Source organism: Salvelinus sp. IW2-2015, linkage group LG13 (assembly GCF_002910315.2).
Source record: "Salvelinus sp. IW2-2015 linkage group LG13, ASM291031v2, whole genome shotgun sequence".
Taxonomy (NCBI): Eukaryota; Metazoa; Chordata; class Actinopteri; order Salmoniformes; family Salmonidae; genus Salvelinus; species Salvelinus sp. IW2-2015.
Genome location: NC_036853.1, coordinates 48,120,731 through 48,145,055, shown reverse-complemented (window position 1 = coordinate 48,145,055; position 24,325 = coordinate 48,120,731). Strand labels below are relative to the sequence as shown.

The 24,325-nt window shown below is 41.8% G+C and overlaps 1 protein-coding gene across 1 annotated transcript in view; it reads left to right on the top strand.

Annotated features, from left to right (window-relative positions):
* The window catches only part of LOC112081217 (uncharacterized), a 49,349-nt gene that overhangs the window by 2,674 nt on the left and 22,350 nt on the right, over window positions 1-24,325 (top strand). Inside the window, exons 2-4 of the mRNA XM_024147449.2 lie at window positions 12,658-12,816; window positions 13,205-13,316; window positions 13,545-14,774. Coding sequence (XP_024003217.2) covers window positions 12,658-12,816; window positions 13,205-13,316; window positions 13,545-14,560 — 1,287 coding nt within the window. The 3' untranslated portion in view covers window positions 14,561-14,774. The remainder of the gene's footprint in view (window positions 1-12,657; window positions 12,817-13,204; window positions 13,317-13,544; window positions 14,775-24,325) is intronic.

Sequence of the window (24,325 nt, the reverse complement as noted above, 5' to 3'; positions counted from 1 at the left end):
TTAGCAGCTTTCCCCCAGTACTTTAAATTTAGCTAGATCGCTAGCTAAGTTAATGGAAATTTAATCAACTTCACCATTCAGATGTTTCACTAGACAAAGATATCGGTTTCCCCTTGCCATCTAAAGCTGCCTGATAAGCTTGCCAGTTGATAGCTAAAGCCTAGGATGAATGTCAGTGCCAGACTAGCTAACCCAATACGGCTGTCATGCAATGGCTGGTCTGGAGTTCGTTCACAAATGTTACCATTATATTCACATGATAAGGCTTTTAGTCGACTCCCACTTGAAAGGTACAGTGAGACTCCGTCTTACCAGCAGCTTTAATCACAAACGCGACACATAGTCACCATAAGAGCACCCCATTCCCTCACTGCCTATGGATGGCTACAGGAATAGAGAGCAACTTTCAAGGCTGCACATGTGTGTTCTTGTGAAGACGACCCAGCTTCAACATAGTCTCTTCAGGTGAGAGAATACATAAAGACCCAGTGGTGTTCTTCACTAATTAGAAGAAGGTGACTGATACAGTCCAAAATTTCTTAGGCAGGAATAGACTAAATAACAAGGGCGGCCCTTTGTCTTTCAATTAAATGAAAAAGGGGAAAACAAAACGAATCTGTCTGCAATTAATATAAAGAAAATATTTAAATAATACTTACATTTTCGTTTCTCTTGTCACTGTAAATAAAAACTCTATAACATTGTTTGAGTATAAGCAGAGGTTTATTATCATAAATGACTACAGGATGTTAGAACAATGTGTATGTCACGGCAAAAAAAGAAGGGAGATGCCAATGCGAGGAGTAGCTCATTGCTCCTTGGCCATGCTTCACCAAGAGGCCCACACTGGTTAGTTTGTGAGAAGCAAGCCACAGCCCAGATGCAGTTGATGCTTCCCATAGTGACATGAGGATCTCTTGACAGGTGTTAGTTCCACTGGAATAGCAAAGGTATGCTCCCTTCTTCAGACGTCCGAGCCCACTAGAAGGTTCAATGAAATCTTAATTTCCTAACTTTCAATAAAGATGCCGCAACAACCTAGAATAACGTTAACGTCATTAGCACTAACGTTAGCTAGTTTTACTTGGTAGCTAACGTTGCTAGCCTAAAAACAAAAAAAGACAGGAACATATTCAAATTACAAAAAAATCACTAACAACAATAAACAGAATTTTCAACAAGAATGATACAAAAACGCTATAGAAATATGCATTACTGCACTCCCAAGCAAAAAGGCAGTAACTGGTCATAGAGTGGAAACTGAGAATGGCTTCAAAGTTTTTTAATTGTCCAGCCAAATTAAGTCTAGTGTGACATTGGAGGATGTAATGATCTGTTGCCTTACTATGAGTACATTTTTATTAATGTTGAACCCTGAACCTCTGCCATGACCTTTGACCTTAAACGCAGTTACTGGCTTCTTCCTGCGATGATATGTTTTAAAATTGCAGGGTAATACCCAAAGCAAAAGAGCAGTATCTTGCCATTTTCATGTTAGTATACTATACTTCTCATGTTAGCTAATAATACAAGAGCAGTGTAAACTACTGACAGGGAACAAGATGAACTGCATCCTTTTGTTGTCTCCACTAAGAACCAGTTGCATTTACATAGGAGATGTAGGTTCTGCATAGTCACATACAGCTGTGTTTTGACAAGTAAGGCCGCATTGTCTTTATTAAGAATAAATGTGGAAAAGCAGCCACTGAAAATTGTTTGAATTACATGAACGATTACCTGTCTTTAATATATTAATGATGAACATGATCGAAGTGATGATGTAGGGGTAATACAATTATTTTTTAAATGACCATGAGATTGCTAATAAACCATTATTTGTTATTTTTTGGGGTGCAGTTATCCACCCAATACACGCATGCTTGAACATCTCTCTCACCTCCTTCTGCTGTACGTAAAAATGAATAATCTCCTCTGCCTTCCGACCACGTTCCTCATGCCATACACTGAGATTCGTTCTTCTTCTTTTGAGACTTCTCCCAATTGGGGCGAATGTCTCGTGTATAGGCAACGATTCTTCTGTGTGAACAAGCTGTTTCCACCACCTGGCATGCAGGAGCATGATGGACTTTTGCATATCAACCTCCCCCCTCTTTTCATCACAAGACCAGTCCTCAGGCCCAATCTTCTGTCACTCAGCCTGTAAATGCTTCTGCTCTGCCCTGCAAATTATGTTCCTCATATTTTCTACATTGCCTGCAGTCGTGGGTGATGTGAATTCAGTGCTCATGCTTGTGTCTTGGCCAGGCTTGGATTCCATGGCCTCATTCTCCCTATGCTCCATCTTTCAATGATCGACCTTGCACCAAAGAGACTCGCACTCCTCTCAAGCTTCACAAAGCTATGTTCCTCCCTTTACCGCCTTGCGATATTTCATAACCGCCAGCTCATCTTGTTCTTCTCCTTGTAGTCATTATGCATGAACGAATATGACGTCACTAGGAGGTAAGGCATGATGAGACATGCTCTCGTCTGTATTGCTGATTTGCGATGAAGAACTCAATGTGTTGCAGGATTGGATCATTTTCAATTTGCCCTCACTGAAGCTTTCTTTCCCCTCTGCACCTTTGGGGGAATCAGTTTGTGCTGATTGACTTGCCCATCATTGTGACAATCAACCTGTGCATTTTTGGGTGTAGCGCAATGTGTCAGAAAAACACTTGCACACGCTGTGTGCATAACCGCTCTGGTTTGAAGATGGTACAAAACGACCTGCTGCGTTCAACTGTCAGCACCAAACGTACATTTTCCTTAGATTCTGTGCCACCATGTGGAAGATCCATTCCTCTTCATCTCCCAATACTTTCCCCAATTCCTTTTGCACAACCTCTGAAATATTCTTGAGTACATGCCTCTTGCATTTGCGCACCACATGCTTAGCCATTGTGGAAATCTTCGATTATCGTTTTTATATGTAATCGTATTGTGTCCATGGGCTCAGCTGCCATTGTGCTGGACATCCAACTCTGAAGGGTGGATGATAATCTTCATCATCAACATCATTGCAATTGATTCTCTTCTATAGACTGATGTCTAAGGGAGTCAGAGACCACCTACAGTTCTCTATTTCTTCTCAAATATTGTAAGACACTTGACTTCAGTAAAGGTGAGTAATCAGAACTTTTGTGAATGTCGTCCTCCAAAACTCAACTGAAATAAATAAGGCAAATTTCTAACTCATAGGGAACAGCATCCTAATATTCTATTTCTGTCATGTGATAATTAATTAATACTGACATTTTCTGGTTGTGCAACAATATGAATCATAATCCTTTCAGTTACTTCTAAATATAGGATATAATTCAAGTTTGATTTATCTGTGCTCAAACATTATCTTAGAATAATTTTCACTGCCATAACGCAGTAATCTATAATTCATATCTCTCCCAAAAAGCTCTTACATTTTCATTTTTATTTACAAATACAATAAAAATTGCATGGATGACACTTGACAGGAATAAAAACCTAGATGACGTGGTTGTACTGTCCTAATACCTCTCACACGCACTTTGACCGCATAATACTATCATCTAGACCACAGGGATTGGGAAAGTCATGCAAAACAGTTTTTCCGCATTCATTAATGATGACACTGAAGCAGACACATTGAGCACACGTCTTGCATGTCAAAGCTTGTTGTACTAATTACATATGCCACCAACAAGGTGATGATACAATTTGATTTTAACTTTTCCTGACCAGACAGTCACGAAAACTGGAATATAAGAAGAAACCAGAAAACCCTGAACATGAGTAGATATATAAATTAATGAGCTAGCATACTATGTGTGCGCTCATTCCGGAAAAACGAGGTGTCGTGCTTTTGACAATTCATATGGTGCACGTCCAACGACGTCAACTGTTAGGATCATGTGTGTTGCTAAACCGTTACGGAATTCAAATAACCCATAATTCAGAATACAACTATAAGATTAATTATAATTCTAGGCATAATAGATTTGAACTAGTATAAACTGCTGATCGTCCTCTTATGGGAGACATTTAGCACACAAATCTCTTGCTCATGCTAATCTAGCTAGGTAGGTTTGACGTTTGGGGTAGGGCGCGTCAGTTTTAGATGGCTGTCACTGGCTAGAAATCGTGTTATGTTACTGATCAAGAAACCATCAGAATTAAATTCAGAATATAATCATTAATATGGCTAATAGATTGACGTTAGTATCAATTGCAGATCTCTGATGAGATGCAGTAGCATTATTAGTCTATGCTCCTAGCAAATTAATTTTGATGTCAATCTACTAGCTAGCAGTTCTTACCAGTGTCTGGATGTCGGCGTTCAGAGCAAGTTCACCATAATCCCCCGGGAATGCTGCGTCCCAATGTGTTGTTCCCTAATTCAATGTAGTGTGTGTAAGCTTTCAGTCAGTTCCATTACAGGTTCGATTGCATCCCTATCAGAATAAAATGATACAAAGGGTAACAACGCAGTACTGAGCCGAAGGCAGCGTTGAAACCAAGCCAAAAAGCAGTAAATCAGGTACTGGCCATTACCTGTTCACAGTAACGTTTTGCAGTTACGGCTAACGACCCACCATTTTCTCCAAAACACAATACAATAGAGGCAGATACGTTTCCACATGATTAACTCATTATATGAAACTTAAATGACTAACTAGTTTTCGACAAATGAGCATTACTGCCTTTTTTGCTTGAACGGCAGATTCAATATTACTGAGTAATGATTAAAACGAGCACTTCGAGACTAGTATGCTAAAATCAGGATGACAGGAAGCTTGTTGTCCGTAGAAGTGGCTGTTGCTACGCTTGTCAAAAGTCAATAGTCCTTATTTATATATAATAGCATTACCGTAGTTCAAAGAGCAACCCGCACCCTTCTTTAATCACGCCCCAAGACGTCCCCAATGAAATCATTTCTCATCCTGTGAAGGGAAGTAAACAGACCAAGAACAATTTCACATAGCGTTTTATATTGTTATTTAGACATTTATTTAACACAGGACTTGGTGATATATGTTACGTTATTTGGTAACGCTAGATAGCTGTCTAACTTACCTAGCTAAACATGGATATGGTTTTTCCACACTCAAATGCCTCCATCATGGAGGCTAGCGAATGGCAGCCGTGCAGAGATCTGTAAATCTAACGACGATTATGCGAGTGTTTCTTTGGAAATATCTCAAAAGCCAAAATGAAAAACGAGCATTTGCGAGAAACGTACAGCTACTAGAATTTGAGTAGCACGGAGCGCGCAGAGAGACTATCAGAGAAACGCGTCATCCCAGTCGACCGATGTAGTGACAATCCTCGACCGATACAGAGGAAATGGCAAGAGGTACATTTTGCCCCCGTTCCCACTCTGCGCATGTCTATAGATAGTTGACAAAATTCCCCTGATTACAAACTTAGTTATCGTTCAAGAAGTTTATGAGAATGTTACCTAACATGCAGTGTCAATAGTGTACAATATAGCATGACATACCTAACCACCTGATTTTCCCACATAACTCTCATGAAGGACAGTCTCACTGGAGCCACAAGAAGCTTGTGAGCACACAGAGGACCACAATATCGGAGTGATGACCAACCAAATCACTGTGATGAGGGAGTAACCTCAAGACCCAGAAAGTTATCTGAAACGAGTAGTTGTAAAGATATATCCATCAAAGTACAGTACACAAATTACCAGTTTATTTCAGAAAAGCATGTAACATCCTCATTTATCTGCCAAAGGACTTTCGAGACTTCCTTACTACATTGTATCCAATTAAACTCATGTTACCGAATAACCTCCTCTTCTTCTTGTCACGTCTGCAATACAAGGCTGCATCCTGAGAGATTGTCTACTGGTCAAGCAGGAGGGTCTAAGCAGAGGAACCCACCAGCACAGCAGAGACATCCAGACTGGCACAACTCTGGAGTGCGCCCCCCTACCAATAGAGACCTATCACTGCCCCGGCCCTCAACCCAGGACCCGACGCAAGCATTATGGACGTCAGTGGAATGGCCAAACGCATCCTCAAGTCAAAAGACTTTAACTCTAACACAAAGGCTTTTACACACAGACCTGAACCACAGCTCAGACCCAGAGACTGCGGTTGGGGAGACTGGGCTGTCCTCCTGCTCCGCAGCTCAGAGTATTTCTTTATGGATAGCCCGACGGACTTTCATTCCCATCAGGACTCAGGTACGCGTTAGAGACTGTCAGTGATCCGTCTTGTTCTTACACTACAGAGATGACCCTGGCAACATGCCCTTGGTTTAGAGAGACGCCACTGATCTGTCTAGAGGGACTGGAACCGGTACAGTAGTAGTGTATACTCTGAAGGGTGGCCTAGATAAGAAAGAGGAAGGTCTGGTCGTAGATGAAGTTACTGTGAAAGTGGAGGCGACGTTCCTCCCATATGGAAGGCAGATAATCACCTAGGAGACGGACACTCACAGGGCAGAGATTCTTAGATTACAACGAAAGCTTAGAGCAAATCCAAACGTTGCACCACTCCCCGTTACACGTGTGCAGGGATCGCGACCCAGTGTGTACGTTGATGGGGCATTCCGATTCACACGGTCGGGTCCTTTTCAAATCAGTATTAAAACTCAAACAGCAGGGCTGGAGCCCAGGCGCAGGAGGGGGAGCAACATCAAGGCAATAGTAAAGAAAACGGTTTCTCTGCATGTTCTGTACAAAGCTTCAGCAAGCCCCAGAAGGTGGAGATCCACCAGAGAGGTCCACACAGGGTGAAAGCCTTCAGCTGTACCCAGTGTCACATGTGCTTTGCCAGGCTATGACCTGAAGAGGCACCAAGAAGGTCCACACGGGGAAAAACCGTTTGGCTGCCACCTGTGCCAGGCCAGTTTCTCCCACTCGTTCAACCTGAAGAGGCACCAGAGGTCCACACAGGGAGAATCATACAGCTGCCCCCAGTGGAGAAAGAGTGCTCCCACCAGCACCAACTGAAGATGCACCTGAAGATCCACACGGAGAGAGGCCGTTCGCCTGTACGCACTGGGGAAGAGGTTCCTCAGAGAGGAGCTACCTCAGGTACACCAGCATAATTATCGCTTTTGCCCTCAGAACAGCCACAATTCTTCAGGCATGACTCTACAATGTGTAAAAATGTTTCTTTGCAGGACAAGGATTGTCCTGACTTTCAAGAATGCCTGAATTGTTTCACTTTTGCTTTTCTGGTTGGCTGCAAGTTTCACCAATCCAATTATTTCAAATCTACAGGAGTGCAAGTTTCACCATGGCACGACCGCGACATACTTTCACATGAGTGTTTATTAGTATATGGCAAATATGAGTCAATTATTGCATTCTATCCATGTGGGCTTTCGACTACCTGAGACATGAAACAGAAGGTTCGCCAATTGTGTAATGCGCAATTTGCCTAAATGGGTAATGGAACATTTCAACCATACATTTTTATTTGACACCTGTAGGTTTAGCGATAAAAAAAAATAAAAAAATAAAGTGTGACATTAGGTCCAGCTGTTTTTATTGACACAAGATAGTTAAATGGAAACGCACCCTAGCAGCAGTTGTCGCATCTACTTTCTATGCTAACATTCTAAATGTCGACCAAAAAAATTACTGATAAGTTAACGGAAACACTCGCCTATGTCACAGAAAGAACAGGTTTCTAATTGTTTGTACACTCGGTGTATATAAGCCTAAAAAGTCTGTTACATAATGTTTTGTACTGTGTAGGCTATATGACGTTCACAAGTGCCTGTTTCATTACTTCCATTCAACTACTTCATTTTTTCCCTCTCAAGACAATTTTAAATGAGGAAATGAATGCAGTTTATCAAGTTTATGCAAATCTTTAGTTGAGATGTGCATGTGTGCTTTTCATATGTTATTTAAAACTTGTTTGTTTAATAAACAGTTGGACTTTTAATTTTAACTTTCATTGAGACTCTTTATATACATCACATCTGATCTCACCCTATTCTGCATATACCCAACTGCACTTTTATAACCAATATACACTTACTAAAATTACTACACTTACCCACACTCAACAAACACCTACTGGCTAACGTCAAAATAGTTAGTCAGGTTTGTCTGATGATAACATTTGACTATCATAGTTGACTTATTTTGAACCCACATAATTGTTAAATTATGGACATAAATATGAAGTTCTATTGTAACTACAGTATAGGACTCAAGTGTAGTGGGATGGGTTAACACTCTGGGTCAATACTTGCAAACACAGAGGTTATAAAGTACTTAAGTAAAAATACTTAAGTATTTTTTGGGCATTATCTGTACTTTACTATTTATATTTTTGAACAACTTTTACTCACTACATTCCTAAAGAAATTATGTACTTTTTACATTTTGAATGCTTAGCATGAGAAGAAAAATTGTCAAATTCACACACTTATCGAAGAAACATCCCTGTCATCCCTACTGCCTCTGACCTGGCGGACTCACTAAACACAAATGCTCATTTGTAAATGATGTCTGAGTGTTTGAGTGTGCCCCTGGCTATCTGTAGATTAAAAACCAATAACATTTATCTCATTTGGATTTTCTAATAAGGAATTTTAAAGTGATTTATACTTTTTATTTTGGAGTTACAATTTACTGTTGATACATAAGTATTATTTAAAACAAATACTTGTTACTCAAGTAGTTATCTTGCTGGGTGACTTTTACTTGAGTCATTTTCTATTAAGTATCTTTACTTTTACTCAAGAATGACAGTTGGTAATTTTTACAACACTGTGCAAACAGAACTCGGTTTAAATTTACATGTGCTTAATCGGCACAAAATGTGTATCAGCCAATTAAAATCGTAAATGACGACTTGCACGTGACAGAACGCTAAATTGGTCCCATAACATGGCACACGTTTGGCCCTATGCTAACCTCAATAGGTAGCACTGATTATATCCTGTCACAAATTCTTCATCAGCCTATCAAAGACTTTATATCCACCAACCAATATTATTTCTTAAAATAGGTKAACCCTGGCAACTAGATATTTTAAACCTTCAAAATCAAGGTTTACTTTTGTTCAGTTGGTCTGTAACAAAATGTTGTGTGCCAATATTGCATTGACGCATCCTTGAAGAGGTTACTGGCTACTACTYATGTTAGACTACATTTTCACGGTTTTGGCATATGACAAAATTCATGTTTTTGTTTCTGTTTCACACACACCCTTCCACAAGAGGTCCTTACAACTTAAGTTTATCATACATCGTTTAAAAAAAAGACTGTCAAATTTCAGTCATGTAGGCTACCATTATCACCATCACTTCTAGGCAGCACACACTGCTAAAGCGGTCGACTAAATCATTAGTGCACTTTCACCATGAGCACCCCTCGCATCAAGCTTTTTTGTTAGGAAAAKACTGTTCACTGCRGGACCTTAATGCTCGATTCAAAACGCATGTGACGAAGTGGATGATTATAATAATGCATAGCCTATACAACGTTATAGGTCTGCATGTAAGTGTAGTCTACATAAGAATATACTAATGACAGCGAAATGTCATCCTACATTAACTGTCGATTAAACATATTTAAAGGAACTGCAATACTGCCTCATCTGTAGGATGATAACGAGAATGCTACCTYTAAGCCTATTTATTGTACACTAACGCTCATCCTCCTCGAGTCAGATAATACATATGTAACCATGTTTCCATCCACAGTTTGAGTAAAGTCATACTGTATATAAAAAAACAATGACAGCTGTGATGGAAACAGGAAGTTTCGGTAAAATGTTATAATTGCAGACAGATCATGTGTTCTTTCGACATGGTGGGATCTTTTGGGTTTGGTKAAATGTATTATGCGAGAAATGGCGGTGGAAACGCCTTTGTGTAAATATTGATATAATGARCATCATATCGAAGTAAACTTGGAGTCACGCAACAATATGGTTTATGGTCCTCCCACTACGACTCGGGAAACCATGCTGTTTTAAGCTACATATTAAATAAGTTATGATGAACTTCACAGGGGAGTGAAAGTGCACAGTATTGAGTTTGACGCGTCTTTCCAATAAATTGAGCTCTTATTCTGGTGACTTGATGATCGATGGCTTGACCGCTATTTGACAAATACAAATACACCTGCTCAAAAAATTAAAGGGAACACATAAATAACACATCCTAGATCTGAATGAATGAAATATTCTTATTAAATACTTTTTTCTTACATAGTTGAATGTGCTTGACAACAAATCATACAAAAATTATCAATGGATAATCAACATTGTAATCAAACCCATGGAGGTCTGGATTTGGAGTCAATCAAATAAAGTGGAAAACCACACTACAGGCTGATCCAACTTTGATGATTAATGTCCTTAAAACAAGTCAAAATGAGGCTCAGTAAGTGTGTGTGGCCTCCACGTGCCTGTATGACTCCCTACACAGCCTGGGCCATGCTCCTGATGAGGTGGCGGATGGTCTCCTGAGGGATCTCCTCCAGACCTGGACTAAAGCATCCGCCACATCCTGGACAGTCTGTGGTGCAACGTGGCTTTGGTGGATGGAGCGAGACATGATGTCCCAGATGTGCTCAATTGAATTCAGGTCTGGGGAACGGGCGGGCCAGTCCATAGCATCAGTGCCTTCCTCTTGCAGGAACTGCTGAACACTCCAGCCACATGAGGTCTAGCATTGTCTTGCATTAGGAGGAACCCAGGGCCAAACCGCACCAGCATGATGGTCTCACAAGGGGTCTGAGGATCTCTCTCAGTACCTAATGGCAGTCAGGCTACCTCTGGCGAGCACATGGAGGGCTTGCGGCCCCCAAAGAAATGCCACCCAACCATGACTGACCCACCGCCAAACCGGTCATGCTGGAGGATGTTGCAGGCAGCAGAACGTTCTCATACGGCGTCTCCAGACTCTGTCACGTCTGTAACATGTGCTCAGTGTGAACCTGCTTTCATCTGTGAAGAGCCCAGGGCGCCAGTGGCGAATTTGCCAATCTTGGTGTTCTCTGGCAAATGCCAAACGTCCTGCACGGTGTTGGGCTGTAAGCACAACCCCCACCTGTGGACGTCGGGCCCTCATACCACCCTCATGGAGTCTGTTTCTGACCGTTTGAGCAGACACATAGCACATTTGTGGCCTGCTGGAGGTCATTTTGCAGGGCTCTGGCAGTGCTCCTCCTTGCACACAAGGCGGAGGTGAGCGGTCCTGCTGCTGGGTTGTTGCCTCCTACGGCCCCCTCCACGTCTCCTGATGTACTGGCCTGCTCTCTGGTAGCGCCTCCATGCTCTGGACATACGCTGACAGACACAGCAAACCTTCTTGCACACGCTCGCATTGATGTGCCATCCTGGATGAGCTGCACTACCTGAGCCACTTGTGTGGGTTGTAGACTCCGTCTCATGCTACCACTATAGAGTGAAAGCACCGCCAGCATTCAAAAGTGACCAAAACATCAGCCAGGAAGCATAGGAACTGAGAGTGGTCTATGGTCACCACCTGCAGAACCTCCTTTATTGGGGGTGTCTTGCTAATTGCCTATAATTTCCACCTTTTGTCTATTCCATTTGCACAACAGCATGTGAACATTTATTGTCAATCAGTGTTGCTCTCCTAAGTGGACAGTTTGATTTCACAGAAGTGTGATTGACTTGGAGTTACATTGTGTTGTTTAAGTGTTTCGCTTTATTTTTTTGAGCTGTGTATTCTCGCTTCTTATCCATCATAATCTCATCATGTAGACTAGCCTACCCGAAACGTATCTGCCAGCTGTTGGCTAGAGCGCAGGTGCCAAGACCAGTAGGCACGTTTGCTATTTAACGTAACAGTTTGTGACAAAACCATCAGTAGAGTTGGAAACACATTGAACTTTAGATTTGTATTAGGTACATGAAAACTTAAGCGCTAAAGTACATTTTGTGTGCGCTATGTCATCYCGCACTGATTTTTATCTGATACAAGTTAGTTTAGTGGAAACACCACTAGTTGGAAAATGTACATATTTTTATGCGAATTTTAAATATTCGCATGAAAATCTGTCACCAAATGGATGGAAACCTAGCTTGTGACAAAGCAGATGATTATCAAATTACATGTAAACATGTAGGTCTACACTGTGTACCCGTATGTCCATTTAATATAACCTTTAATATAACCTATGCAATATGATTATTAGCCAATAGCAGTGTGTTTGTGCAAGGCTTAACAATTCATTCTTAATCTTAATTTTCAAGTTGTTGGCTGTAGGCATGTTCCTTTTCAACACACTAAGACATATGTAAATCTACATTTCAAAGAGGGGGGAAAACTAATGTGAGATTAATACACTTGCCACAATTTGCAACAATTATGTGGACTAGGCAATTTACACAGAGCGCAATTTGACCAGTCAGTCAAATACACGTGATAGTTGTTTTGATTAACAGAACTTGCGGWTGGAAGAACTTGTGCCAGGATATAATCAGTGAGGTTATCAAAGGGCTAATGTTTGCCATATTGTCTGATGGGACCAGCTACAATTTGGCGTTTGGTTACGATTTTAATTGGCTAATACACATTTTGTACCAGGGACCCGTTTAAGTGGTTGCTTATATTCGCAAGTATGGACCCTCCATGTTGAAAGTGTTTATCTGTGTATATGTACCTGAGSGAGTGTATGTCTGTGTAATCTGTATCACCTGTCCCTTCCAGGAGGAGGAGGAGGGTCCAGAGGTGCTGCTGGTGAAGGATGAGGGGTGTGAGGAGGGTCTGGGGAGCTCTGAGGGGACCATGGTCATGGAGGACAACCAGACTACACCTTCTCCTGAACCCACAGAGGAACCAGCTGAGCAGCACAGGACCACACACACTGAGGTGAGCCCACTATGAACTAACATCTTAATGGTACTAGGTCAGGGCCTTTCCACAAAGTAGGAGTGCTGATCTCAGATCAGTTTGGCCTTTTAGATCATAATGAATAAGACTATATAGACAGGTGGGGGACCTGATCCTCAATCAGCACTTCTACTCTGAGACAGTTTGCGGATACATGCCCAGGTCTTGGTTAATTTGGTCTTAAGTTTGGGACCATGCCTTTCAATTATCAAACCATTAATTAAAGAGTGTCAAGTAATCAAATCAACTAACATATTTACATAATACTCATAGCAATCCCTCATTGRCCAATCAGAAGGTGCTCCATAGCAGGGTGCTCATATCAGATGTCTTGATTCAACATCCTCTCACTCTGTATCTCTTACAGTCAGTAGACATGGAGGATGGGAAGCCTGATCTGCTGCTGGTCAAAGAGGAGATAATAGAAGATGGTCCAGAGAGCATTGATCTGCTGAGTGGACTAAAGATGGGAGAGCAAGGTAAGGGAGACATACATATAGCCTACATACAGTAATAGATCTTCAATGGGAATAGTTATGCACCTGGCTATTGTTTTTTCTCCATTCATAAAATGAAATGAATATAACTTATGTTTACATAGAAAAACACATTCTAATGTATSAACTTAACCAGGTAATTGACAAACTCCATATACAGAGTTTTCTCTGCCATGTTTATAAATTATATTTTGTAACCTCTTCCTGCAGGTGGTTGGCTGGAAGCTAACAGAGGAGACTGGGTGACCATCTTGGATTCCCAGACTGGTATAGCTAAGGGCCCAGGGGACAACATCACCGAGCAGGRCAGGACCAGAGGCGACATAGTGGATGTCAGTGGATGGGAAAGCGTCCTCAACTCTGGGCTTGGGAACAACACTGTTAACCACAACCAGAAACAGAGAGTGGAACATAAAACAACATCTGAATTTAGTCTCCATGACAACAGACTGGCTGAGACCAGGGCGAGGCGTAGATTTGGTCAGCGGGGACGAGGTGTCCATATGAGAACAGACTCTGCGAGCGATGCTCCATCCTGCTCCTATAGTTGTGATTCAGAGAGACTGATGGTGTCTCAGGTTAACCCCCTAACAGGTGCTGCCTTCAGCCTGCCTTCTWTAGGATCTATCAACTGGAACATGGACCCTGTGACAACACAGACACTCCCTGACCTTCGTCCTCCTCACACTCTCCTTATGTTAAACCAGACCTCAGACAATGCCAGTGCCTCAACACTAAATGGCAACACAAGCCCACTGACAAATGACAGTAGTAGTAATGCTATCAGTAGATCTGGTGGCAAAGAGAAGCGCTTCCCGTGTTTGTTCTGTGGGAAAGTKTTTCGTTTCTCTAAACAGGTGGAGATCCACCAGAGGATGCACACAGGAGAGAAACCGTTCGGCTGCCACCTGTGCCGGGCCAGTTTTTCACACTTGTCCAGCCTGAAGAGGCACCAGCGAGTTCACACAGGGGAGAAACTTTTCAGCTGRCTCCTGTGCAGGGKCAGTTTTTCACACTCCTCCAGCCTGAAGAGACACCAGAGGGTCCATACAGGGGAGAAACCCTACACCTGCTCTCAGTGTGAAAAGAGGTTCTCCCACCAGCACCATCTGAAGATGCCACCTGAAGGTCCACACGGAGAGGCTATTCACTTGTACGCACTGCGGGAAGAGGTTCTTCGGAGGATCTACCTGAGAATACACCACAGAAATGTGCACCGCCCATGAATAGTGAAATGTAATGAAGTACTAGTTTTGTAGTTCATTTCGTTGGTTTTGCATATAGAGTGACAACCTTGTCCTGCTTGATGCTGGTGTTTTATGAGGAAATGATAGTCCTTAATGAATGTTTCTTGACATTAAGTAGTAAAGATGTTGAATCTTTTTCAAGTCATTCTAAAATTGATTTTATCAAAGCGAGGGGAACCATATTTACAGAAAAGTTTGTTACCAATAGGTGAGAAAAAGTTATTCTACAATAACATGTCACATGTACAATTTTGTGCAATAAAGTATTGTACTTAATTACAAAATAGAATCTGTGCTGACGACTTGGGTTATTATTTCAGTCGATCCAAAACTTAATTCTTGAATCAACACATGGATTTATAAAAAATAATAAACTCCAATGGCTCATATTGTTAAAATGTGATTGTTGTGGTTAACATTGTCACATGCGCCGAATACAATGCTTACTTACAAGCCCTTAATCAACAATGCAGTTAAGAAAACGCCCCAAAAAGCAAGAGAAAATCCAATCAAAGTTTGTCGTCACGTGCGCCGAATACAACAGATGTAGACCCAGTGAAATCTACAACAGTTGATTTTAAGTAAAAAAAATAGGTATTAGGTGAACAATGATAGTTAAAGAAATAAAACCAGTAAAAAAGAGTGACTAACAAGTAGTGAGGCTATATAAGCACCGGTTAATCGGCTAATTGAGGTAGGATGTAATGTAGTATGGTTAAAATGACTATAAAACTCACGCAAAAAAGAACGTCCTCTCACTGTCAACTGTGTTTATTTTCAGCAAACTTAACGTGTAAATATTTGTAATGAACATAAGATTCACAACTGAGATACACTGAACAATTCCACAGACATGTGATAAGAGAATGGAAGAACATGTCCCTGAACAAGGGTGGGGTCAAAATCAAAAGTAAGTCAGTATCTGGTGGTGGCCATCAGCTGCATTAAGTATGCAGTGCATCTCCTATGGACTGCCCCATATTTTCCAGTTCTTGCTGTGAGATGTACCCCAATCTTCCACCAAGACCTGCAAGTTCCCGGACATTCTGGGGGGGGGGGGAATGGCCCTTTGCCCTCACCCTCCGATCCAACAGGTCCCAGACTTGCTCAATGGGATTGAGATCCCAGGCTCTTCGTTGGCCATGGCAGAACACTGACATTCCTGTCTTGCAGGAAATCACGCACAGAACGAGCGTATGGCTGGTGCATTGTCATGCTGGAGGGTCATGTCAGGATGAGCCTGCAGGAAGGTACACATGAGGGGGGGATGTTCTCCTGTAACGCACACGTTGAGATTGCCTGCAATGACAACAAGCTCAGTCCGATGATGCTGTGACACACTGCCACAGACATGATGGACCCTCCACATCCAATCGATTCCCGCTCCAGAGTAGAGTACAGGCCTCGTGTAACGCTCATTCCTTCAACGATAAACGCGAATCAGACTCATCACCCCGGTGAGTCAAAACTGCAACTTGTCAGTGAAGAGCACTTTTTGTCAGTCCTGTCTGGTCCAGCCACGATGGATTTTTGCCCATAGGCGATGTTGTTGCCGGTGATGTCTGGTGAGGACCTGCCTACAACAGGCCTACAAGCCCTCAGTCCAGCCTCTCTACAGCATATTGTGGACAGTCCTGAGCACTGATGGAGGGATTGGTGCGTTCCTGGTGTAACTCGGGCAATTGTTGTTGTCATCCTGTACCTGTCCCGCAGGTGTGATGTTGGGATGTACCGATCCTGTGCAGGTGTCGTTACACATGGTCTGCCATTGCGAGGACGATCAGCAGTCCGCCTGTCTCCTGTAGCGCTGTCTTAGGCGTCTCACAGTACGGACATTGCAATTTATTTCCCTGGCCACATCTGCAGTCCTCATGCCTCTTTGCAGCATGCCTAAGGCACGTTCACGCAGATGAGCAGGACCTGGTCATCTTTCTTTTGGAGTTTTTCAGTCCGTAGAAAGGCTCTTTTATGTCCTAAGTTTTTATAACTGACCTTAATTGCCTACTGTCTGTAAGCTGTTAGTGTCTTAACGACCGTTCATTCAATGTTCATGTTCATTAATTGTTTATGGTTCATTAAACAAGCATGGGAACAGTGTTAAAACCTTTACAATGAAGATCTGTGTTATTTGGATTTTTATGATTATCTTTGAAAGATAGGGTCCTGAAAAGGATGTTTCTTTTTTGCTGAGTTTATGAAAACAGAGAGTAGCAGTAGCGTAAAAGAGGGGTGGTGGGTGGCGGGACAATGCAGATCGTCCGGGTAGCCAATGTGCGGGGGCACCGGATGTCGGGCTTCATTGAGGTAGAATGTACATGAAGTATAGTTAAAGTGACTATGCATATATGATAAACAGAGAGTAGCAGCAGCGTAAAAGGGGGTTGGGGGGCGGGACAATGCAAATAGTCCGGGTAGCCATTGATTACTTGTTCAGGAGTCTTATGGCTTGCGGGTAAAAACTGTTGAGAAGCCTTTGGTTCTAGACTTGGCGATCCGGTACAAGAACAACATAATAAAAGAGCAGCAAAATAACAATAGCGGGGGTACTGGTACAGAGTCAATGTGAGGGCACCAGTGTCGAGGTAATATGTACATGTAGGTAGAGTTATTAAAGTGACTATGCATAGATAATAACAGAGTGCAGCAGTGTGTGTGGGGTGGCAATGCAAATAGTCTGAGTAGCCATTTGATTAGATTTTCAGGATCTTACGCTTGGGGCAGAACCTGTTCAGAAGCCTCTTAGACCCAGACATGGCGCCCCGGTACCGCTTGCCATGGGGTAGCAGAGAGAACAGTCTACGACCAGGGCGGCTGGAGTCCTCGACAATTTCTAGGGCCTTCCTCCGACACTGCCTGGTACAGAGGTCCTGGATGGCAGGAAGCCTGGCCCCGGTGATGTARTGGGCCGTACGCACTACCCTCTGTAGTGCCTTGGGGTRGGAGGCCAAGCAGTTGCCATACCAGGCAGTGATGCAACCCGTCAGGATGCTCTCGATGGTGCAGCTGTAAAACCTTTTGAGGATCTGAAGACCCATGCCAAATCTTTTCAGTCTCCTGAGGGGAATAGGTTTTGTCTTGCCTTCTTTATGACTGTCTTGGTGTGCTTGGARCATGTTAGTTTGTTGMTGATGTGGACGCCAAGGAACTTGAAGCTCTCAACCTGCTCCATTACAGCCCCGTTGATGAGAATGGGGGCGTGCTCTGTCATGTTAGTTGTTTCTGTGGACTGCAAAGAGTTTCTTAAATAAACCATTATGCTRTTCTGTTCAATTTGTCTTTACAGTCTGCATTTTATGAGGACCTGCTGACATCCGGTGTTGCTGGTGGGAGAGACTGGACCTCTGAAGCGGCTGGCACAAACCCTGGCCCCAAATCGGAATCCTGGATCCGGACCGAACCACGAGGGACAGAGACTCCACCACCACACAGAACACAACCAGTGGACAGGTGGACTGAACAACCTCAGTCTTGGTGGTCATCAGAGAGACAGAGACTCTAGCCAGAGATACAGTCAGCAACCAAGGCCCTTCTCTTCAGTCTCAGTGCAGGGATGAAGCAGGGCCTGGGGCTGATAGAGATAGACCCTCCTGTTCCTATGATACAAACACCACAGTATCCATGAACAGAGCAGGTCACTCTGGGATTCAGCCTTCACAGAGAGTGGGGGGTGACCCCCCCTGGTGGTAGTCTTTCAGGAAGTATGTCTTCTCCAATGCCTAGTGAATTGGTTCATAGAAGCTGGACCTGGGTCTAGCTTTCCTCATCTACCTCAGGGTTACAGACAGGGTCGATGTTCACCACAAGAGGTACCTAGCATATAACACAGCACACAATCCCAACAACACCCAAACAATGGCTAGAGGTCAAGGAAGGAGCTCAACGACTCCTGCTTCTACCTCCTCTGGTGTCATTGGGTCACAACATGGGAGGCCAAGCAGTGGGACAGACACCGACAAGTCATATGCCTGCTCCATGTTTTGGAAGAGCTTTACTGAGACGAACTATGTGAAGAAGCACCAGACCGTTCACACCATGGACGCCCATCATGTGCAAACTATGTTACATGAACTTCTCCTTCCTGAGTAGCCTTAACAGACATAGGGGAGAAATCGTAGCCGTGTGGCTTGAGATGTACACATGAGATAGCTGGGAACCATTCCCCATATGCATCGGTGTCACGTCTTTCCAGGTTATTTCACAGCTTGTTTCTAGCATAAAGCGCTGTTATACTGTAGATCACTTTATATAATATATATAGATTTAATTGCTTTCGAATCATAAACTATCAAGGGGTAGGCCTGTGCTTTTTGCCATTTTCTTTAATAAAACGTAGGCCTGTTTGACAGACGAAATTAGGCTATAGGCTGCTATGTCCATCGATTTGTCGGTCAATTCCTCCACCCACCATGCACTCTTTAAATAGCCTTCCTTTGGGTCAGTGAAGGACCAAGCCTCTAATATACGGGGTATGAGAGGATATTGCATAGGAAGAAATAGGCTCCAACGCAAAGACCTCCTGTTTTTAGTAAAGTCCAATTAAAATGAAGACAGGTGAAATTAATTATGCCTCSCCGAATTTGTCTACTTTCAGCACCATGAGCTGTCCATTTCCAATTGATTGTGCGTTGCTGCTGCTTCAAGATTCAGCACCACAATGTAAGTCACTCTGATAACTCTGATAAATACATCATGGGCAAGAAACATATTGTTTTTAATAAAATCAATTATAGTAGTAGCAAGCTATCAAAGTTGAGCTCTGGTCCTCCTCATCTTCGCCCTCTCCTCAATTGAAATTGCGCACCCAGCGGAGAATCAGAAATGAGGAGCGGCGTGTCGCACACCGATATATAGCCTAATAAGCAACTAATTCTAAAACACTGAGAAATATTTAAATTTTATCAATTACATGACCCTCTCCTGGACTAGGTAAAAAAATAAAAATACTAAACCCTCCCCTTGACRAAAGTTGAAAAAGCATGACCCTCCCCCATTTTCCTCCAGGTAAACATTCTGTGAATTTCGATCTGRCCATTAGCACTAGCCTGCCAATTCGCCCTAACTATTTTTAGCTTCTGTGTTAGCTAGCCTATGGGTTTTTGTTACATTGAATCTGTATGCCTTTTCTATAATTTGTTTTACTACTAGCCTGTATAAATTGTATMTACTGTTGTAGCCTATGTAACACAAGGGTGTTATTGTAGTGGTTTTGTACACCACCAGACCATATTTTAATGTCATCACTAATTACATGAATAGCATTGAAAGCTATATAAAGTACTGTCTGTCATTGAGAAAGAGGTTCATGTATTTGTGAATGTTTTTCATTGGAATGAATGTTAAGCAGGCATGTTTTATCCTATTTCACAGTGGGACCTGTTACACACGCCTAATGAAACAAGCTGTGCATCACCCAAAAAGCAGTTGCTTGCATTTGTAATTGAACCTCAACACACCCGTTGTAAAAATAAATGAAAGAGAATTGAAATACAGTAGCTACTTAGGTATGTTTAGGTGTGATCCATGCATTGATTGTATTTAGCTGACCCAAAGAACATGCTAGATGTATTTACTATTGAATTGAATTTATTTTGGGTAACAGACATAAAAAACAAKATGCACAGCGTGGACCCAGAGGATATCACTTAAAAGTGGTCCTCCATGGTAAACAATAACACATATCATGATTAAAAGGCAAGACAAAATTACAAACAACCATAAATACATTGATTTATATTGACATCCTAAAAAGTGGCAATATTTACTCCACTTTTCCCTAACCTTAAAAATCAACCATATTAATTTCACAATCTATTCATTGCACATCATACCTATCGTTCAAATAAATACACCTGACCAGCAGTAGGGTGCAAGGGGCAGTGGAGTGGTTTATCTTACTTCGACAACCTTGTCCAAATGAAAACCTTTGCCTGCATTTTAAAGCTATTTCTACTTTTCTTTGCTTGATCTCCAAGGGGAGGCTATTCCATAGACAAATGCCTGTATAGAAAAAGGTCTGTATAGCTCCTCGCAGTACTGTTAACTATTGGGATTTTACAATACATAACACTAGCTCTGGTATTGTAACTGTGTTGGTTATAGACCATATCAGTGTTTTTTTTTCTTCATATAATCTGGGGCACAATCATWTAAGATGTTAAAACATATGATTAAGTTGGTCCACTCTGGACTCCAAAGGCAACAAGCCCACCTCACGGAACTCCTGTACCCCTATATGGTTCCAAGGGGGGACATTAAGCATATACCTGCTAACATTATTTTGCATTCTCTTTTTCGATAGCCCACTAAACCAAGCAGAGCAGGCATAATCAAAATTACACTGAATCAAGTTTGAGACAAACAGTTTCGTAACTTTGATGTTAAAATATCTAGTGTTACAATATCAACATTTCAATTTGTTCACCTTTTTAGAAAGAATTTTAGCAGCAATCATGTCTCCAGAAAGGGATTGATCTAGGCACACATCAAGATAAGTTACACTTGTTTTAGATTCAATCTCCTTGCCTGCACAGTTTACCTTTATCTTGTCAGCCCTAAGCAATCTAAGTTTTGTTCCAAACAAAATCTATTCAGTTTTTCCCAAATGTAGTGCCAATTTGTTGTCTGTCAACCAATCTCTAACAAAATGCAATTCCTTACTCAGGGTCTCCTCTATGTAAACTGTATCCTTTCCTGATACCAGTATGTCTGATTCATCAGCATAAAGCAGGAGTTTMCACTTTACTGTATCTGGCATATCATTAATGTATATAAGAAATAAGAGAGGCCCTAAAATGGATCCCTGCGGTGCTCCACAGGATATTTCTTTGGCCTCTGACAGAACATCACCAACATTACATACTTGTGTTCTGTTGGTCAGATAAGACCTAAACCAATTCACTGCTACATAATTTAGACCCATGCATTACAGTTTCATCAGGAGAATATCATTGTCCACAGTGTCAAAAGCTTATGACCATACCTGTATAGTTCCCCTTTTCACTTTCCTGCTTGATGTGGTCAAAAAGGTGGATAAGGCAAGTATCAGTGGAATGAGCGGTTCTAAAGCCAGATTGGAGTTCATAAAGAACTTTGTGCTCCGAGAAGATATCCCTCAAGTTGATTTAAAACTAATCTCTCAACAACTTTGGATGAGGTGCTGAGGATTGACACAGGCCTGTAGTTTCCTACATCTGTTTTACTGCTCATCTTGTGGAGCGGAAACAGCCGGGCTGTTTTGAGATCATTGGGAAATGTACCACTACTAATAGAAAGGTTTACAATGTGCGTTATCATTTTAGCAGTGACACCAGCACTATCCTTTATGAATCTTGCAGGAAGGTTATCCAGCCCAGTTGCTTTGTTTGTGCTCATTAAGCAGTGTAGATTGGAAACTTTGTCCTCTGCTACCATGCACAGCTCAAACAAATCCTTTGTGATAACTTTGCTATGGTAAAAGTTGTTCATGAAAGACTGGCCATAGTGTCCAGAGCAGGTCGGTAACTTCTTAACCAGAGATGAGGCTACATAAAAAATGTGTTAAAATTGTTTTCAACCTTTGCCTGGACATAACATAAAACATAATCAATATCCAGGCCAATGTGCAGAATCATCCATGTTTCCCACATTTGCCTGGGAGGAGAATGCATAACCCTGCATTACCTCAACACCAGGTCAGGAAGCGGAAGGGAGAGGACATGCAATCTCAATTCATTGTTCCTCGATTCCTTACATTATATCCCTTCACCTTCTTTTCAACTGTATCGGAGTATATAAGTTGGGAGCAGTAATACTGACATTAACATTTTTATATTTGGCTGCCAAACTTATTCCCACCATTATGAAATGTAATGTTGTTCATGATTTTGCTTCCCCCATCTTCCCAGAAACAGATCACTTGGGGAAACTGCYCTCTTCTAACATGCTCAGTTTTCCCAACTGTCTATACGTTTCAACACAATATTTAAATAATATTTCATCATTCTAAAATAATTTTATTCAGTTGATATTAAATGACTCTATTTGGTTCAATGTTATTAAACTAAAGCGGAAAGACTGACATTCATTCAACTGGTGCTTCATTTTGTCTCCCGCAGGTTACACAGGGACTGGGAGAAGGGGACACCTAAGGGGATTCTACTCCCATTCGGAATTCTGCAGCCCATTTTGCATGACTGTGGAAGGGTTCTTTGATTGACAATCTCTCTCTCACACTGCTACAATTCCAATGAAATAAGTAGTGCAGGATGAGGGGGTATAATGGATGAAAACCAGTGTGGGGATGTGAACTATTTACTACAAGATGAAGATTCATTGGGTCAGCAACCTTGTCCTCATTGTGGTAGTTCTGAGTCATGTTTTTGATTGGACTTCTAACCCTGCTCTGCAGAGATGAACAACAAGACATCCACCCAGAGAACCAGGAGCATGTGCATACTGTTTGGTGAACTAGGAGCATGTGCATACTGTTTGGTGAACCAGGAGCATGTGCGTGCTGTTTCACTAGCAGCTTCTGCCACCTCTTCTATGGTTCCTGTATAATTGTGTATTGGAGGTGTGGGAATTGGCGTGGTGCTATTAACTGTCCCATCTGTTGACAAATTGTGACATTTTTTCCCCCACTCTTCCAATAATACGCCTCACTGCAGCAGGTCCAGGATGGGCAGACTGAGCCGATACTCATCTTGCAGGATCTCATTTCTGTTCTTAGAAAACCTAAAATTAGCATTCCTGCAAGATTATTTTGTGGAAATATAATTTGATCTCTGAGAAATTAAGCTAATTGATATCAACCAGATTGGCCATTTTAATTTATAGGATTAATTTAATATTTAATAAATATAGTACCTAACATATGATTTGGACCAAGCTTTTTTCTAACAATGAGTTGGGTGCAATCAATTAGCTTAATTTCTCAGAGATCACATTATATTTCAACAAAATAATGTTTCCAGAATGCTTATCTTATCTGTTTCTAAATACAGAAACAATTTCAGAACAATCTGAGATGGTGGGTGTCATAGCTTGCTGAAATGACATGGAATGACCCGGAAGCAATATCTAGATTAGTTTTAAATCAACTTGAGGGATACCTTCTCGGAGCACAAAGTTCTTTATGAACTCCAATCTGGCTTTAGAACCGCTCATTCCACTGATACTTGCCTTATCCACCTTTTTGACCACATCAAGCAGGAAAGTGAAAAGGGGAACTATACAGGTATGGTCATATCTAAATATCTAAATGACATACATCATATCATGTTGATTGACTATCTGTATTGATTATTATTACAGTTGTGGTAATTGGATAACACACTGGTAAGATMTATTTATTGGGATGATTAAGTAAGCCAGTAAGCATTTCGTTGGACGGTGTACACCATGTGTATCCCGAATATCGATTAATAAAACTGTAATAATAATAACAACAACACAGGGATATATTCAATCTCTCTTCCCCCCTTTCAACCAGTACGAGTATGGTTGGAGTAAATATTACAGGACGGAAACATACTTGAAGGTAACAGCGCTCACTGTTGCCCCTAGTGGCCGGTTTCCATGTCATCTCCCAACGTTCTCAAACATGGATGGACATCAAGTACTGACTTGTATCATGGGTGACCCGGCTGAGTGTACTGTATACAGTAGGCCTACCATGTGTATCCCGTACATATGACTAATACAACTTGATTAAGTATAACACAGGGATATATTCAATCTCTTCCCCCCTTCAACCAGTACTAGTAT